Here is a 20,293-nt window from a genome sequence, read left to right as displayed (position 1 = left end):
CTTAAAAATATATTAAAATATTATATATATATATATTTTTTTTTTAAAATTTATTTTTAATATTATTACATAAAAACAATATAAAAAACCTTAATTTAAACAAAAATAAATTTAATTTTTTAATAAACATGCTATCTACCACGTTATCATGAACTGTTCGTACCTCAAACCACACCACAACCGTGATTCACTACCGTTATCCTTATCAACATTGAAAATCTATTTGAGAATATGATACAAACCGTATTTTTTTATATTTTTAAATTATTTTGATTTACTAATATAAAAAATAATTTTTAAACAATAAAAATAATATTATTTTAATATATTTTTAAATAAAAAAATAATTTGAATCAAAATCACTGTCACAATCTTCCGCACCTAAACATTAAACCTTGAAAAACTTTGTTAATCGACTTTATTTGACTACAATCAATTAACTCAGGATACTGGCTCAGTTAATATCACCCCAATCAACCCTAGAGATGCTGGACACAAGACAACTTTGTGAAGATGATAGCTAGCATGTCTTTCCTCGGCATGAGAATCACACCTCGGGAATAATGAAAATAAGAAGAGTGTCATTCTATCTGTGCCCAGACTGCATGAAGCAAAAGACAACACAAAAGACGGAAACAAATGCACATTGCTTTCTTCCTTTCATTTTATTTTCCAGGGTTGCCTAATTATTCTTTAAATAACAGACACAGGAAAGATGCAACATCCTTTCCACACCCACCATTATACACAGGTTAGCCTCTAACAAGTCCCATTCACTCAAAGAATAACTGTACAAACAAATTATTTTACATGATAAAACAGAGCAGGGCACCAGAAACAATGGAAAAATCTTGCCCTATGGCTGGCATTGTTGATCCTCGCGTTTGGGAGGTGCCATCCTTGGAGGCCGTGAATGGTTTTGCCTATTATTAAGGATGTCTATGTAACGGCGGAGCCTATACCGATCCGAGTTTGTGAGAGAAAATGGAGGGTTGAGGATAAGGGATGGTGCTTCCACTAGAAGGAACACTAACAAACGAACTGCTTTTGAATATAGCAATGCTGCCTTTTCCAAATCACCCATGAGTTCATCAACCTGCCATGACATGAATAAAACAATTTTTCTTTAGCACTGTCCAGTTACTTGAAAGCAACATTTTGTGTCAATAGCTTCATTTTGACAATTGCATACATGCTTCTTTGTGTGAAGGAGATGAATTCAAGTATCAATGGTAATTAGACAACTGATACACAAGTTAAGACTCGAGTCCAGAGAACATTCATTAGTACTAAATGCTGTACAAACTCAACCATCTTGTAACTCTTTTCTCCCAGTTCACTGCACAAGCAATTTCCCCATTCTAGATGCACATAGCATGGTTATTAAAGGCTGTTGTTCATCTGAACTAGTAGCCACCATTCCAGAAATTACACTCCAGTTTTTCAAGCCTATCTGAAGTAGAGACCTCTACTCCAGAAGAATCTCTACAGACCTACATTTTATTCATATCCCAGTACAATATTAAAGTGTTCAACAATAAGTGACAACTAGAAAGCGTTAAGAAAAAGTTGGAAAAGATGGGCGATGCCATTGGCACAACTTCTTTTAAATGAAATGTCAAAATTATCCTTAAGTTTTATAAAATATAATAAGTCGATACAATTTGGGGAAGACATTTTTTACATCACTTCAAAATTCTGTGCCAATAGACTTGTGGGTGTGCAAAGGCATTACCTAGAAAAGAAAAAATATGTGGAGAGGAAGGAGCAATTCATGGTTCAAATGCAATCATCAAAAATTAACTCACCCCTCCAATTCTTCCCAGATAAAGGGCAGATTGAAATATTGTCTCCATTGCATCAGGCATCACTGTACTTCCTGCAAACATTATGAATAATTGAGAACCCTGTTCGTTTTGATTTTTGTAACATCACAAGAAAAAATTCTGAAGAGTTATCATTTGGTACCAACAAGGTGCCATTTCAAGACGAGCACGGATTACAAGTGCCATTGATTGACTCAAAAGTAAATGTGTGTCAACTTATAGCATGTTAAATAAATGTTTGAAACCCATCGCACTTTGCAACTTTGTATAGGAACAATGCTAGGACAATCAGGTGCGCCATTCACCTAACTTTGGGATCACATATTCTAATGCTGGGATAAAAAAGGTACAAGGAAGACACTAGACAGAAAACTTGTACAAATTTGCAGAGAATACAGAATATCAAACACATACCAGGTTCAATAGCCTTGGAAAGCTCCTCTGCTCGCTCAACTTCCTGTAAAAATTCCCCCTCAATCTCAGCGGACATATTCTCTGGCCCAACATCAGGACAATCTTCTGTATCAGGTGTCCCATACTTCTTGCTGCTGCTTCTCCTCAGTCTTGAGCTCTCTTGGCTTGGACTTCCTTCAATAGCTGACGCAGCCTGTGTATGGCAGATATGAAGTGCTTGCTTCCATATTGCAAGAATTACAAGTTGGATCGAGAATGCTTCCAGTAGCTTACTTGCCTTTATCTATACCAAGGACAATGACAGTTTTAATTTGAGAACACCAACAGTATTAAGTTATGAGTAATAAAACTTGTAGAAGAAAAGAAAATTCATGTCAATTTATTGCTTGGAAAGAAAGTCAACAGCAGAGGCAGGTATCACACGTGCAAAGCAAGACCATCACTTAGCAAGGTGCATCAAAAACTCAAGTGGTCTTCCAATGCAATGGGTATACTAACTAATGTTAAGGAAGAAATAGAAAAGGTGTGGTGTCCTCCCCCCAAAAAAACCCCCATCAATGGTGCCATTAACGTTTCTGTATTGGCCATGTGAGGCAGAAGAAAATGTCTTCTAACTCGAAAGTAACCCGCATGAAAAGTTTCAAAATAATAACAAAATGAGTAGTAGCAGTACTATGCATATAAAACTCTATTGTCTGCATGAGCTAATTAACCATGCATATGCAACACTATTTTTTTTTAGCCAACAGAGGCCTATAAAATATTCTTCTTTCATTTCTCTGGTTAAACTAGAAACATGATTTTCAAACTTCCACAGGGAACTTTAAAGAGAATTGTATAAAAACTAGTTCAAAAGAGAGTAAAGACTTTACCTTTTCGAGCACTAATTCAGTTATGGCAGATGCACACTGCTGCAATGACTTAATCCTAGTCATGCAGTGAGTTGATGGCTGCTCCAAAGCATCTCCCAGATCAACAGATCCTTCAGAAGTCCCAGGAGCAGAGCTCGGGATTTCCAAGCTTCCAAAGAGGCAAAGATTTTTATTGGCAGTGCTAATTATGGGCATGGGGACACTTGGAGTAGTGTTTATGTAGGCAGGTGCTCGAGGAGGACTCTCTGACTTGCATTGTGCATTGCTTGGTTTGGAAGTACTTGCTGTGGAAGATGACACGTCCAAAGGGGGTCCAGAAACAATAACATAATCTTGATCTATCAACTCCAGTGAATCCACAACTGTATTACAATTGTAGAGTAAGTAAAAGACTTTCATCCCTTGATATGGTATTATTAGGACTTCTAAGTACATTATTATGAAGAAAACAGAACACAATGAAGTTCATGCTACCTCTTGATCTCAGGTTCGCTGATATTTGGTTGATGGATTTTGGAGGTTCATTTAGACTTTCATCCAATGCTTTATTGATACCAGGCCTAAAACTAGCATTTTCCAAGTTCTGTCTGGCACTATCATATCTCGAAGTAAAATCCACATCATTGAGAACATTAGATGTTGCATCCCTTCCCCCAACTCTTGAATTAAGAGAAAATCCATAGGTGGACTTCATCGGCGACATCCTCTTAGAAACAAAAGGGCTACACTCTAGACCACTAGAATCATCATCCAAAAGGAAAGGCAGACAATCCTCCTGAGAATTGTCATCAGCATTCCTTCCAAGATTGCTTTCAGAGAAAGGAAATCCATCTACTGACCTTGAAGATCTCCTGTGACTGCATAACACATATCGTTTAAGGTCTGAAATAAACATATATTAAGATCATGGACATGAGAGCTTTTTCTCGTTGTACCTTAATGATTCGTCTTTTTTCCTTTGAGAAAGAAAAGGGTGATTAAAGAACTCCTCAAATGTAAGTCGTTCCACTGTATAATATGAAGAGAGAATTTTTACAAACAAGAAATAAGATGCTAAGCAAATATTTGTAACACAGTTAACAAATTTTCTAACACAGGTAGTTGATTGAGTGCATGTGGATAGAGGGGAACAAATTTGTGATACCAATCTGACTCATAATTTTTTTTATGTTGTTCTTTATGTTAAAAAGTAATATAAAACTATTTTTGAAACTTTACACAACTTAGCTTTTGGGTCGAGATGATTCTTTGACATGATATCAAAATCTTAATGATAATCTCACCACCTCCCCCTCTCTCTAATTGGATTAATAAAATTAAGCACAAGGTAGTGGCAGACTTGTACAAGTTTCAGGTTCAAAAAGCTTTCGTTTAAAAGAATATGTTAGAGTAATATAAAACTATTCTTGAGACCTCACCAATAGCTTAAACTTTTGGGCTGAGATGGTTCGCTGACATTATATGCAACCATTCAACGTAGTTGGTAACAAGGTTGAGGATTATGATGGTAAATTTGGATTTTGCATGTAGTTGTTCAATACTTGGACTTTGAAATAAGAAAAATATTTCAACTAGAATTAGAAATTTATGAATTCAAATTGAACATGATATGCTAACAAAACTTTTATTTTTTGAACAAGTGACTCAATCTCTTGAACATCCATAAGCCTTTCAATAAAAAAAAGAAAACAAAGAACAAGTGACTCAATCTCTTGAACATCCATAAGCCTTTCAATAATTAAAAAAAAAAGAAAAGAACAAGTGACTCCTTTGGTCCATCTCTTGAACATCCATAAGCCTTTCAGCTGTATGCAGATGAAGACATGCATCAAACATTTAATCATGCAATTATATGAAATTTGATACAACATGGCATTAATAAAAAATATATTAATGATCACGTGTGCGTAAACATGGACTCCTTTTTCTCCCAACTTCTTGAAGCTTTCACTTTATAACCATATAAATTCAAATTTCAAGCAACATTGCATGTTATACCTGGACTGCGACGCAACAATTTCTGGCATAAATCTTTACAATCGGCACTCAAATCCTTATTATCCAAAGGAAATTGCAACTGAGTTGATTTGACAATGTTCTGGAGCAACTGTGCACCACAAAATAGAGAATATACTGGTAAGGCAACAATAAACGCATGGAAATCACTAGGTTAACAGTGGTTAAGAATTATTATCAAACCCATGGAATCTAGAAGTTTACGTGCTTATCAATCCAAAAAATCATTTGGTTTTGCACATAAACAAAGCTAATCCAACCTGTATTTGATTGTTTCCAGTGAATGGGGTTTTTCCTGTCACAAGCTGAAATAAAATGGCACCAACACTCCAGAGATCTGCCTGTGTATTCAGCTCAAGGTTAATAGGAAATATTTCACAAACATATCATTAAGACTTCACATATTACAGTGAATTTCACCTTCGCATCATACTTCTGAAGTTGCATTATCTCTGGAGCCATGTAGAGGGGTGAGCCACACAAGGTTTCTGCAAGGCCTCGAGGTTGTAGAGATCTGACAACAAGGAACTAGAATCTTTTAATTTCGGAACATATGTTAATAAAAGTCATAATAAACAAACAACTTATTATCACAGGTTTGTTTGTTACAACACCTCTAGCATGGACACACAATTGGCATCCATAACAATTAGTTCAAGCTAATACTTAATATATTTATTTGTGTGCGTGTGAGCGCACACTAGTTTACATTAAAATTAGAGAACTTCAGTATCTAAACATGTTGAGGTGTGTTTCTACTTAGATAGGAAGTCAACACAAGTGGTTTTAGTTTAGGTCCGAGTTGCAAAACACACAGGGAAGGGAGGGATGGCGCAGAGGACAATATTCAACCAATTCTCTATAAAGAAAATAATAACACTAATCACTGATTGGACCAAGTTAAGAGTAAGGAACAGAAATAATAAGGAAGATTATGATCATTAGATACCTGGCAAATCCAAAGTCTGCAATTTTCAGGACTGCATTATCGTCACTTGTGGAGAGGAGGAGATTCTGTGCATATCACAAATGAAGTACAACACATATAAAATCTTTCTTCAGGACAAGATTAGTAGACAAGAAACTACATCCTCGTACATCAACAAACCACTCATCCTACAAAAATGTGCCGGTATACTTTTCTTACAAATTTCCAATTAATATATTGCTCTACATTAAAGCTGACAAAACAGGGCTATAATCTCATGATCACGCAATCACCTAAACTGTAGTGTTTCCCTGCATGAATATTCTGATTTGGCATATCATTATTATAGCCAATGCAATCAAATACAACAGACTATCTATACATAATGTAAACTAGAAGCAGATTAATGCAATAATCAAAATCGTCCATCCAAGGAAACAAGGGATTAACCAAACCTGTGGCTTAAGATCCCGGTGTATCAAATTATTGTCCCGGAGAATTTGCAAACCAGCAGCTGCGAAACACAATACTATCAGACTCCGCCGGCCATCCAAAACGCAACAAAGTTAGTGAGGATATAATACCTAATTGTTGCATGAAATGGTTAGCAATTGCTTCTGGGACTCTCCCATGGCGTTGGATATACATAGAAAGATCACCACCCTTGCAGTACTCCAATACTATGTGTATTCTCCCCGGAGCCTAATTAATTATCATATTTAATATTAACACAGAATAATTAAACTAATGAATAATTTAAATAATTTAAAAGCAGCATACTGATTTTCCAAAAAAAATAATAATAACTAGATATGTTTTAAAAAAATAAAAAAAAGGAAACAAAAAGACAAACCTACCTCGATAATATCGTGCAAGCGAATAATATTAGGATGGTTAATCCTCTTCAAAATAAAAATTTCAGACATAAGACTCTCTTGTAATTTCTTATTAAGTCGATTCGTAACGATCTCTTTTATCGCTACTTCGGTTCCATGGACTCGGTGTCTCGCGTGCCAAACTACCGAGAAAGAACCCGACCCGATTTGCCTGCCCACCAAGTAGTCTCCAACTACCCTGCCGTTCCTCCCCGTAGCCTGAGCCATAATTCAACTCCTCCTCCTCCTTTCTAAGAACCCTGGCTAGGATACAAACCCGGTGTCGGCTCCAGGAAATGAAGTTTGACCTTGGCTTGCTAGAGAGGGTGTATTGATGTGATTTGACCCAAATTTGAAGGATCCGACGAATTGGATTGGGTTAAGAAACGATGGAGAGAGAGGGGGGGCGAGGATTTTAAGGAAACAAAGGTTATTAGCTTTTCAAGATTATTTATTATATGCTATTATTAATATTAGCATTTCATTCTTGAAAAAGATTTACCAAATTTCTCTCACAAACTGTATTTAACATCAATATTATAAACTTTTCTTTTTCTTTTTTCTGCTCAAGGCTTTTAAACGATAAATTTTGGAGGAGGCAGGCAGAGATAGGGCCGCGATAAGTCGAGCTGAGTCGTGATTTTAACGTGACAAAATCTGACTCACCTAATTTTAATTTTAACGAAGAAATTGTGTTCATGATGATATAATAATGAGTCTAAAACACGAGGTCGAGTCAACTCGTCTGGATTCAAATTTGATTATTTGATGAGGCCATAAAGAAACTAACATTAAATTTCATTTGTGTTATGTTTTATACTAATCAATGAAAAATAAGAATATTATATAAAAAGAAAAAAGATGAGATAAATAAATAAACAACTCGTTTCATTATAACTTTCATGACATGTGTTCTTATTGAAAAATCGAATAAAAAACCATCCAATAATTTCACTTAAGAAAAACTCATGTTGTCTAAAGGACAACTTCTTTACATTGGACATTACTGTGGTTTTAATTATGGATTTTAGGTTTATTTTTGTGTTTAAAAAAAAATTAAATTTTTTTTTATTTTTTTCAAATAAAGTTTTTTGGCGTTTTCAAATTGTTTTAATGTGCTGATATCAAAAATTATTTTTAAAAAAATAAAAAATATTATTTTAAAGCATTTCTTAGCGAATAACTTTGAAAAAGAATCGCTATCACACTTCCAAACACCCCCTGAAACTAATTGATAAATATTTTTTTATTAACTTAGTATTATATGAGGGGATAGTAGTTTTATTTTACCATTGCCTTTTTAAATCATCACTAGCTACATGTTAGCACTATGTTGTGTACGACTCAACTGATAGCATTTTGAAATGCATAAATCAAATAGTTAAAGCATGGATGTTTCAAACGAATATCATTATATAAATGTTGATATTCATATCAAAATATACAAAAATTATCATTTATACCATAAAAGGTTTATTTTTTTGATAGTTTGTTATAGAGATGATATTGGGGAGATAACATGTGAAGGATTCGATGAAAGCCCTCGTTTTCATCAGCAGCTTCATATCATTCAAGGTTTGATTTTTTTTTATCAAAGTAGCATATTATAACCAACCTTTGTTTGTTGTTTTAGTTCTATATTGTAATTTGAAACGAAATATTGTTATGCGTAATTAATACTAAAAATTTTTGTTGATCTTTAGTTGACTTCAAAGATGTTAAGATCATCAATCTTTCTCAACAAAGACTGCTTTAGATCGTTAACAGTGATGAGTTTAACAATACTAGTAAAAAAAGAGCTAGTAAAAGAGAAGTTGATGTTTTACCGAGTTCAATTGCAAAGTTCTTTTGGTTGCTGGTTTTGCACCTTATCAGTGTGCCAAGCCCAGCCACGCAAGGGCTTGGTGGTGTGTTAAGTCCCAGGCATGTTGGGTTTGGCGCTAGCTAGACCTAGACGCTATTGGGCTTGGTAATATGCTAAGCCCCAGGAACATTGAGTCTAACACTATTCAAACACAACAATTATTGGGCTTGTCATTGTGCCAAATCTCGACACGCTAGGTTTGCTCTAGCTAGACTCACATGTGATTAGACTTGGCAGTGTGCCAAACCCCATGAATACTAGGCCTCACTCGAGCCAGACCCTGACACTATTGAGCTTGGTAGTGTGCCAAGCTTCGGGTATGTTAGGCTTAGCAGTATATCAAGTCTGTAGCACGTCCATTGGAATGTGTATCCTTTCTTGGCATGCCTAAGAGAATGAGGTAATGTGGGCTTAACAAACTTGCCAGATCCAAGGCACTTGGACCTGGCATTCCGCTAAGTTCATTGCTTATGGACTTGGCAATCAACCAAATCCATGATAACGTAGATCTGGTAAACATGTCGGGCCCAAGGTACCTGGACTTGGCCATTTACCAAGTCCAACCTACTTGGACATAGAAGTTAGCCAAGTTCAAGATAATATAGGTCTGACAAACATGTCAACTCCAAGACACTTGGACTTGACAGTCAGCCATGTCCAAGATAACATGGGTCTAGAAAATATGTCAGATCTAAAGTGTTTGAACTTGATAGTTAGCCAAGTCAAAGGCAACGTGTGTCTAACAAATATGCTAGATCTAAAGTACTTAGAGTTGGCAGTTAGCCAAGTCCAAGGTAATAATCATCCTCCCTTGACACACCCAAGTGAATGAGGTAATGTGGGTTTGGCAAACATGCCACACCCAAGGCACTTGGACTTGACAATCATCTAAGTCCAAGATAACATAAGTCTGAAAAGCATGTCTGATCTAAGATACTTGGATCTGCATTTAGCCAAGTCCAAGGTAACGTGGGTCTGGAAAACATGTCAGATTCAAAACACTTGGACTTGGCAGGCCTCCAAGTCCAATATAACATAAGTTTGATAAATATGCTAGACCTAAGATATTTGGACTTTGCAATCCTTCAAGTCTAAGATAACATGGGTCTTGAAAACATGTTGGACCCAAGATACTTGGATTTGACATTTAGCCAAGTCCAAGGTAACATGAGTCTGACATACTTGCTAAACCCAAGACACTTGGACTTGGCAGTCAGCCAAGTACATTACACTTGGACTTTGTAATCAGCCAAGTCCAAGATATCGTGGGTCTGGCAAACATGTCACACCCAAAGTACTTGGACTTGATAGTTAGCTAAGTCTAAGGTAACATGTGTTTGGCAAACATGTCAAACCCAAGGTACTTGGACTTGACAATTAACCAAGTCCAAGGTAACGACCATCCTTCATTGGGCACCCCCAAGGGAATGAGGTAATGTGAGTCTGGAAAATATATCAAACCCAAGGCATGTGGACTTGGCAGTCAGCCAAGTCCAAGATAACATGAATCTGACAAACATACCAGACCTAAGATACTTTTTGCTCACTTTACCCTTCACTTTCATGTCTTTTAAAGCTCAAAATCCACTCCTATTTACAGGGAAGAGAAGAGGAATAATTTATCTTTATCAAGGATCAATTCTGGTCCTTGATTAAAGAGGAAAAGATCCTAACCATTGGCTTAAAGGTGTCATCATGGTTTGTAAAAATTGGGTTACTAAGGCTAGTCGGGTTAGTCTTTTTAAGGTGGTGCTACGACGGCTGTAGAGGCAATCAAATGGGAAGATTTACGTTGGGGTGTAGCACAATGTCAGGTCATCATAGTGGTGTATGGTTTGTCCGATTTGGTTGAGAGATGAAGCATTAAATGCTCTAAAAACATAGCCACCCGAACAGCCTTTTCGGGTAAAAGGTAGGGGATGATGAACAAGATGTCTGGGTTTCCCTTTTTTTGTTAATGTTTGGTCTAAACAATGTCTTTTTTTTTTTGTCAAAGTGTGACATTTCATTTAAATGCAACGATGTCATTTTGGCTTTCAAGGATTTGATCAAAGTTCAATTTAGTCATTCGACTTTTGATTTCTTTTAATTACATCCCCAATTGACCTTAAACTTTTAATTTTATGCAAATTTTCCCCTGCTGAACTTCAATATCAGCCTCAAATTTTAGCGTCTTTTTCATTGTGGTTCTTGGTTTTAGATTTATGCAAATTGAACATTAAATTTTTAATTTCTTCAATTTCACCCCTATTCTCAACCGAATTAAGTCCTTGAAGTTTAACGGCTTTTTAAGAAAATCATTAGCTATGAATTTCTTCAATTTAACCCCTAATTGATTTTCTTGCAATATTATCCCTAATTCCAATTAATTGACTTTGTAAAAATTAAATTTAGTTCTCTAAAATTTTAATCTTCTCTATTAAGTCCAAATTAGGCTCCCAAACTTAAGTTTTCACCAATTAAATCCCTAATAAAATAAATTTGACACATTAAAAGTATAATTAAGTCCTTACACATAATTAAATCTTTTAATTTGGCACATGATTAAATCAAATTGGCCTATTAAAAATCTAATTATGTCCCTACACTTAATTTTTATGTAGACTCGTCCAATAATAATTTAATTTGACCTTGAATTTACATTATCTCTCCAATCTTGAGAGTACAATTGGGTATGATTAGACTCTCAATTCCATCCAAAACTCCAACTTATATATATGAAATCTTCCCCAGCTAGCTTTCGCCAATTGTTAGTTTTTTTATTATTATTGCTTTTGTTTTCTTTTTAATTTCTATAAGGAAAAAGGGTAAATTTGGGGGAAAATAATCTAAAAATGGGTCATTACACCCTTATTCAAATCTCTGAAACCAATATATATTTTAGAATTTTTAGTTTCTTTAAAAACCAGGTAGCGACTCTATTTTTCTAATTTTCCTTTATTTTTGGAGATCCCAATTCATGTCACGTAATGATATATCCCACTCAGCTTTTTAAGACTAAATGTTAAGCTAATCTAGACTTTCATAAACTAGGATCTTTTATAAGTCATAATTGTATACCAACTTTAAGATGCACTAGTTGAGCGTGGGGTTTGCTATTTTTAATTAGGTGATGGAATTATGTTTGAAAGGTCAATGTTATGCTGAACGTCAAAAACAATTTTGAAAAGTTTGTTAAAATGTCATTCCCTAAAAACAAATCTAGAACATAAAGGAGATTTTGTTTAAGAAATTAGTTAATGGGTACATTTGAGTTCTTCATGCATGACATTGATCCAGTTTTCATCTAGCAGGCATCTTCAACATTATTAGGTTTAATCTTTGACAAATAACACACGTGCAAGACTTGATTGATAACTCCTTTTCTTAACCTCATACCTTTATTCATTTTTCCAATAATGTTCTTTTTAGGATGGTTGTGTTTTATCTTCGAGGATGGTTCTTTCTCTCATAACTGTTCAGAAACGTGTGAAGAACTCTCCTCTTAGTCTTTCTTATCCTATTTTGATAAGGTTTCTTTAGTTATCCCAATGATGTTATCGATATCTTTCTTGAGATTCTCATTAACAACCACTTTGAATGATTCTATGACATTTAAGTTTGTAAGTTGTAAATGTTTCTCAACTAGAGCTTTGCGAAAAGCTTTCATTCTCATCTTTCAATAGATATAGTTATCACAATTGAATTATGATAGTGAAGTTAGTGTTGATATGTTCATTAAAAAAAATAGATCTCACTTTAGAATGAGTGAACTTGCTTTGATACCACTTGACATTCTTGTTTAAATTCCATATATCCTAAGAAACAATCTGCTACACTTTGAGAACACTAATCAGTAACTAAATAAATATAAGTGCAGAAAACTTAAATGAAAAGTTATTTGGTTATGAAAGGAAAACCTTTTGAATAACTTTTTAAAAAATACACCTCCCTTAAAAGCAGCCAAATCCAAGATAGATAATTCTCACTAGTTTAAAAGATTACAAGATGAGTATTTTCAACCATAAATTCTTTGTATCTATATTACCTTACTTGTCAAGACAAACACTTTATTTTGTCTTCTACCACGGTAGCTTGCCAAAACACATAATGATCTTCAAACTATTGCATCCTAACTAGAATTTATAATTGCTAACAATTAACACAAAAACTCCCCCATAGGAGTTTGTAGGCTCTCCACTCTTCAGCAAACAATTCTCATTGAGAATTTTCTTTAAATTTCGTTCGTGTGTCAAAAGTATATGCTGCAAAACTCTATGTTACTCTTTAATTGGTTGGTCACTGTTGCTTTGTTGTTAGTGTTGCTTTACCAAATGTTTCTAATTGTCCTATCTTATATACACATCTAATTGATAAGGATAAAAACCTTTGATAATCAGTATCTTCAAGCTTTCTAGGCTATTACGTTCTTAAAAAAAATGCTAATGTGTTCCACAAAAACACTTATCTTACAGTTATCTTTGGATAACTTATATTTATCTTTTTTTATATAAAACTTATTTGAACTTCCTATATAATTTATCCAAACAAACTAGATAATTATAGAAATATTCATATTATATTCTATAAGATAAACTCAAGTAATTCTTTATCTAATTTAGGTAAATTAAAAATCTAAACAAATTTATCTTATCAATGCAAATAATCATTAACTAATCAAAGTAAATCACTTCAACATTTACAAATACAAAAAAATTATCTAGAAAAAAATTATAAAACACTTGAATATACAAGCAAACAACAAATACTACAAATAAATTTTGATAAATTAACTTGAAATATAAATGGGTTACAAAAAAATAGAAGGTTTTACTAACTTGATGGTATGAAACTTGACAAAAAAAAAAAACAGAACTAAGAGATCAAATTTGATGCTATTAACAAATATGGGTCGACGCTGACAAGTTAAGTGGCTGAAATTGCAAGAGGGTTGTTGCAATGTGAAGAGATTTGAAAAGGGGATTATTTTTGTGTTTTTTAGAAAATGAAGAAGAAGAAGAAGTAGGGGAGAGAAAACTATCAGGTTTTAATTCACTTAAAATTATCGATGAAAATTTTGTCGGCAACTCTATTAACATTACCGACGTGTCACATTATTAATAGAATTTTAATTGATTTTTTTTTTATTTTATTAATATTGTTTTCAAAAATTATCAGCATAATATTTTTTTCAGCATTTTCATTGCTACTTGATAATTTTTTTGGTAGTGGGAAATCTAGTAGAGTCATAAAACAATTGCTAAAATTTTCAAGGTGTTGTTAGACAATGTCTTAATCTACTTAAACTCTTTTAATTAATTTATTTAAGCTCTCTCTCTCTCTCTCTCTCTCTCTCTCTATATATATATATATATATATATATATATATATAATAACATACACCTCTTTTCCTTAAACCAATTTAAATTATATGAATAATTTTCAATTTTTTTAGTCCTCATAATTTTTGTAAATACAATTTAGTCTATGAATTATACTTTTTCAATTAAATCTTTACATGTTAAATATTAATAATTGGTTTAAAGATAAGATAAGAGTTTTGGATTTAAATAGATATATCTGTTTAAAAAAATAAAATTTTTATTTCTTATAATATTATATTTTTATTTTTGTAATTTTAGTTTTTTCTTCATTTTAACTTAAAAATCAAGATAAAAGTTAAAAAAATAAATACAAAAATAAAAAAGAATGAATAAATTCTCGATAGATATATGATACCATAGAAAATAAATTAAAAAATTATTAAAAAGACTCATTATTAGTTTCTGCTTTTTTGGAACAACAGTTAATGCAAGATAGCCAACTGGAACACCATGTGTCCGAGGAAGATGAGGAAGAGGAAAGTGGAGAGGGAGACTGCCCACTAATAAAACTATCAATGGAGGAGAAAAAACATATAAGGGCACCCTGACGTCAAACAATCATCGTGAAAGTTATGGGTTGACGAGTAGGCTACACTTATCTCTTACAACGACTATAATCACTATGGAAGATTCACGGGAATTTAGGACTTATGGATTTGGGTAATGACTTTTTTCTGGCAAAATTTTCAAATTCAGATGATAGAGATTTTGCCTTTTTTTGGAGGACCGTGGACGATTGCTGATCATTATCTCATTATGAGACCGTGACATCCAAATTTTGATCTATTTGAAGCCACGATTGATAGAGTAGCAGTTTGAGTGAGATTGCCTGATCTAGCAATGGAATATTATGATAATGGGGTGTTTTGGAAGATCGAAAACCATATCAGGAGAACGTTAAAGATTGACCAAACAACTGCTATTGGCACATAAGGAAACTATGCATGAATATGTGTAGAAGTTGATCTTACGAAGCCGTTGTTATCGAAGTTTAAATTAAGACGACGTATTCAATAGATAACCTATGAAGGGTTGTATCTGATATGCTTCCAGTGTGGTCAATATGGGCATAAAAAAAAGAATTGTCCTTATGGTGAAAAGCATGGGGAGACAAGTCATGAAAGCACTGGAATGGATCAAAGTTTGAGGGAAACAGTTACAAAACGTGGTGTGAGCATTGATGTTAAGACACTAGAGATCAGACCAGAGATTACAGATCAGTATCCTCTATGGATGGTGATTAGTACTTAAAAGTGTATTTTTATCAAGGTTTTATATCATCATATTGCACTTAAAATATCATTAAATTCCCTAACTTAAACATGTTTTATAATAGCAAGTATGATAATATAAGATATCTTCAATTTATGGTAAATGATCATTTTAAATGCAGGCATGTTAATCAATTCAAAGAATTGATTGATTTGTTTGACTATTGAAATTGAGAAGACAAAGAGAGGGCTAAGCTTAAAGAAGAGATGTTGGTTCAATTCAAACTAGAACACCATTCGATTATTGGATCATAACTGGAGCTGTAGAACTTGGATCTAGGTCTGGTTTATATGGATGGAAAACTAATACAAAGGCCTAAAACTTTTATGAAGAGTCCAAGATTCAAAATGACCTTTTTCAAGTTCAAATTGTAGCAACAAAAAAGAAGTTGGAATCTGTCCTATGATTAGTACTTAAAAGTGCATTCTTATTAAGGCTTTATATCATCATATTGCACTAAAGTATCATTAAATTCCCTAACTAAAGCATGTTTTATAATAACAAGTCTGATAATATAATATATCTTTAATTTATGGTAAATGCTTGTTTTGAATGCAGGTATATCTCACAATTTAAATGATTGATTGATGTGATTAACTATTGAAATTAAGAAGACAAAGAAAGGGCTAATAGAAGAGATGCTGGTTCAAACTAGAACACCATTCGATTATTGGATCATAACAGGAGTTGTAGACCTTAGATTTAGGTCTGCTTTATATGTATGGAAAGCTAAGATATAGGCCTAAAACTTTCATGCGGAGTCCAAGACTAAATTCTGCCGTTTTCAAGTTCAAATCTTGCATCAATGGAGAAGTCAAAATCTGTCTTGTAGCTCAGACACTGTTCGGTGTTCAGCTCATATCTTGAGCTCTAAAAGTCCAAATGAGCTCTGGTTTTTTTTGTTGAAAAACTGAGACAATTGCCCACAACTTTTATGAACTCAATGAGCTCTAATTCTGATGTTAGCAATGATGTTTTAGCCTGCCAACAATATCAAAAACCAGCAGCCAACAATGTAAAAAATCAGCCATCAAGTCAATGGTTGACCACCAACTATTTTCTTAGTCAACCAATCAATAGTTCTGAATTTTAGCCTATAAAAGGAGGCATTTGCCATGTATTTAGTCATCTTGGTTTTCAGATCAAAATCATGTTCTTGCTTTCTTTCTTTATATTTTGTAATGCTTTAGTTTTGCTTTCATTAATCTCTTGTTTATACTTTTCATCATAACTATGTTCTTATTTAGTTTATTTATGTTCTTCTTCTTCATTATGTTTAGCTAAGTTAATTATGTCAAGCTGAAAAGGTTTCTCTCATGGTGTTAGAATATGTATAATATAAACTCAACATGGACTTCAATGTTTATATCTTTTTTAATCTCTTGTTTATACTTTTCATCATACTATGTTCTTATCTAGTTTATTTATGTTCTTCTTCTTCATTATGTTTAGCTAAGTTAATTATGTCAAGCTGAAAAGGTTTCTCTAATGGTGTTAGAATATGTATAATATAAACTCAACATGGACTTCAATGTTTATATCCAAGAAAGTTTGCTATTAACATGTCTTATCTTTTTATCTTACTAATTATTAATACCTTACTTGTTAAATGACTATCTAGATTTATATTGTATAACACTTGGTACATCAAATGCTTGATCATTCATAGTCTTCGACCGACATCGTTGTTATGAGAGGAACTTGATTTGTTGTTAACATAAGTTAGCATCATGAATACCTGACAATATTTACAAGTATGGTGTTACTTAGATAAGATGATTAATATGATCAGGTTAATAATTTATAATGAGCTAATAATGATAAATCATCCGATTGAAACCTCATTTGTGTGTGGTTTTCAATTGAGTAATAAAAAGAGTTTATATTATATTTATTTGAAATACTATTAGTGCATCTTCTAACATTGACAACTGTTTTTATCTTTGATTAAATCTTTACATCAATATCACATCTCAAAAGTTCTCTTCAACTTTTCTCATTTTATTATTGATAATTTATATAGTTCACCTCCATGTGGTTCGACCCTGGTCTTTCCGGGTTATTTATTACTTCGACACTCCTGCATTTGGGAGAAGACATCAATCTTTTGGTTGTGTCATCCTGCAGCCCAGACATTGTTCAACCCATATCTCGAGTTCTAGATGTTCAAATGAGCTCATTCTTGTTTTGTTGGAAAGATGAGACAAATGCCCAGAACTTTCATGCGGACTACCTGTTCAAATTATAATAGCAATGATGTTTGGTTCATACAAGAAGATAATGGTTGTCACCAAGTCAAGAGGTGGGCACCCACTCAATAATTAGTCATCAAATCAATAGTTCTGAATTTTAGCCTATAAAAAGAGGTTGCCATACATTTAGACATCTTAGTGTTCAGATCAAGATCATTATCTTTCTTTGTATTTTATAATGTTCAAGTTTTATTTTAATTTATATTAATCTCTTGTTTATGCTTTTCATTTCCTTTACTATACTTAGTTAACATATATCACGTTTATGTTCTTATATTGTTTATTTATGTTTTTCTTCTTCATGATGTTTAGCTAAGTTAATTTTATCAAGGTGAAAAGGGTACATTAATGGTGTAAGAATAAGTATAATATAAACTCAACATGGACTTTACTATTTGATACTAACATGTTTTATATTTGTTATCTTACTCACTCTTAATACCTTACTTGTTAAATGGTTAATCTAGATTTGTGTTGTACAACTCTTGTTACAACAAATACTTGGCACTTTCATAGTCTACTGTATGGTATAACAGACACTTGTGCTATGAAAAGAATTTGATTTGTTGTTAACATAAGTTATCACCATAAATACCTGATCACATTTACAAGTATTGGCATTACAAAAATAAGATAATTAATATAATCATGTTAATAATTTATAATCCGATTGGAACCTCCATTGTGTGTGGTTTCCAGTTGAGTAATAAAAGGAGTTTATACTATATTTATTTGAAATATCATTAGTGGATCCTCTAACCTTGACAATTGTTTTATCTTTGTTTAATCCTTACATCAATATCACATATCAAAAGTTCTCTTAAACTCCTTTTTATTTGTTGTTTATAATTTTATATAGTTTACCTCCCTGTGGTTCAACCACAGTCTTGCCGGGTTATTTATTACTTCGACACTCCTGCACTTGTGATAAGACATTAATCTTTTGATCGTGGCAAAGTTTTGATGTCGTTGCCGGGAAGGTAAGTTACTGTATAAATTATATATTTTATTTTATTTTTCTTTTCACTTTTATTGTTTTTCTAATCTTTTTTCTTTGTTTATTCCTTTTTCTTTTTCTTTTCTTTTGCACTTACATGAGAGTTTGGACACACACATTAAGTAGTAGACTTTCTAGGAAATCCTCAGCATTTTCAGAAAACATGGCCGAAAAGGATAATCAGTCACTTCATAACGAGAATAATCGAGTTAGAACACTTAAAGACCACATGAATCATACAAGAACAAGTGCACCATCATGTATAATTTTCCCTCATGATGCATCTCACTTCAATTTTAAGCCATTCATTATTCAACTTTTACCTACTTTTCATGGTTTAGATCTAGAGAATCCATACTTGTATTTGAGAGAATTTGAAGAAGTTTGTAACACTTATAATGACTTAAATTGTAGCATAAACACCATCAGATTAAAAAAATTTTCCTTTTTCTTTAAAAGATAAAGCTAAAACATGGCTATAAAATCTTAAGTCAGGATCCATTCGTGCTTGGAATGAAATGCAACAACAATTTTTTTTAAAAAAATTCCATCTCATAGAACAAACTCTTTCAAAAGATAAATAACCATATTCACTCAAAAGCCAGGAGAAATATTTTACCAATGCTGGGATAGGTATAAAGATTTGCTTAATACATGTCCTCATCATGGTTTTGAAACATGGAGATTAGTTTCACATTTTTATGAAGGATTAACACCTAAAGATAGGCAAATGGTGGCATTGATGTGCAATGGAACTTTTAAAGATAAATACCCTGATGAAGCAATGGAGTATCTAGACTTGGTAGCTTAAAATGCTCAAAATTGAGACATTACAGGTACTTATAAGGCACCAGGTAAAACTCAACCTCATACATCTAGTGGAGGTATGTATAACCTTAGGGAAGATCATGACCTCCAAGGTAAATTTCCATCTTTAGCTAGAAAAGTCGAGGCACTAGAATTAAAAAAGAATGGTCAATTAAAATCTGTTTAGGAAATTGTGTGTCAAATTTGTGAAACTAATGAACACTCAACCAATGATTGTCCAACTTTATCTTCTTTTAAGGAATGTCTCTGTTGTAACCCATTTTTGGGTCCCCCACAAAATATATATATAAAAATATATATATAGCCAAAGGAGGTTAAGAAAAAATAACAGGAGGCAGAAGCACTCAGAAAATGGTCGGAAAATTGGTCAATGAGTTTAAAAATACAAAGATTGGATTTTTGACAGTATATTCTTGAAGGAGGAGAGCCTTGTTGAGGAGGAAATTTGAAATTGGAGGAGAAAAGCCCAAATTTGGATGATTATGGATTTAATTGGATTTTTTTAATGAATTTATAGGGGATTTGATTGCAAGAAAAATTGATTTTTAAGTCAATTTGGGCTTTAATTAGAAGAAATTTAAGTTCTGGGGCCAAAATATATTTTTTAGGAATTTATTAGGGCAAATCAGGGGCTTAATTGCATAAATATTGAAGTTTAAGGGCCAATTAGGGACTTAATTGAAGAAATCCGAAACCAGGGACCAAATTGGAGAAGGCGCGCAAGTAGGGGGGCTGGAATTAATTGATTAAGGGGCCTAATTGAAGAAATTGGAAGTTTATTGATCA

The 20,293-nt window shown here is 33.1% G+C and overlaps 1 protein-coding gene and 1 pseudogene across 1 annotated transcript; both read right to left on the bottom strand.

Moving 5' to 3' along the window:
- Positions 1–632: 632 nt before the first annotated feature.
- LOC133677484 (serine/threonine-protein kinase ATG1c-like) lies at positions 633–7,576 on the bottom strand. Its single transcript, XM_062099575.1, has 13 exons — positions 6,914–7,576; positions 6,641–6,758; positions 6,512–6,570; positions 6,078–6,142; positions 5,549–5,642; positions 5,389–5,469; positions 5,111–5,219; positions 4,048–4,120; positions 3,587–3,969; positions 3,113–3,474; positions 2,241–2,523; positions 1,809–1,879; positions 633–1,096 (listed from the first exon to the last, which is right to left on the bottom strand). The coding sequence occupies exons 1-13, from the start codon at positions 7,157–7,159 to the stop codon at positions 857–859; spliced, it is 2,184 nt and encodes a 727-aa protein (XP_061955559.1). The 5' UTR covers positions 7,160–7,576; the 3' UTR covers positions 633–856.
- Positions 7,577–19,240: 11,664 nt separating this feature from the next.
- On the bottom strand, positions 19,241–19,351 carry LOC133677734 (small nucleolar RNA R71; annotated as a pseudogene).
- Positions 19,352–20,293: the final 942 nt, after the last annotated feature.

The sequence above is a fragment of the Populus nigra genome, chromosome 17 (assembly GCF_951802175.1).
Source record: "Populus nigra chromosome 17, ddPopNigr1.1, whole genome shotgun sequence".
In the NCBI taxonomy this organism is placed as follows: domain Eukaryota; kingdom Viridiplantae; phylum Streptophyta; class Magnoliopsida; order Malpighiales; family Salicaceae; genus Populus; species Populus nigra.
This window is presented reverse-complemented; position numbering and strand designations above follow the sequence as displayed.

What these genes read in the sequence shown, in the direction of transcription:
- LOC133677484 (XM_062099575.1), bottom strand. Translation starts at nt 7,159, where the DNA reads ATGGCTCAGGCTACGGGGAGGAACGGCAGGGTAGTTGGAGACTACTTG. An exon ending in GCAGACTTTGGATTTGCCAG is followed by an intron (nt 5,643 to 6,077) that starts GTATCTAATGAT and finishes CCTTGTTGTCAG; the next exon opens with ATCTCTACAACCTCGAGGCC. An exon ending in TTCAGAAGTATGATGCGAAG is followed by an intron (nt 5,470 to 5,548) that starts GTGAAATTCACT and finishes CTGAATACACAG; the next exon opens with GCAGATCTCTGGAGTGTTGG.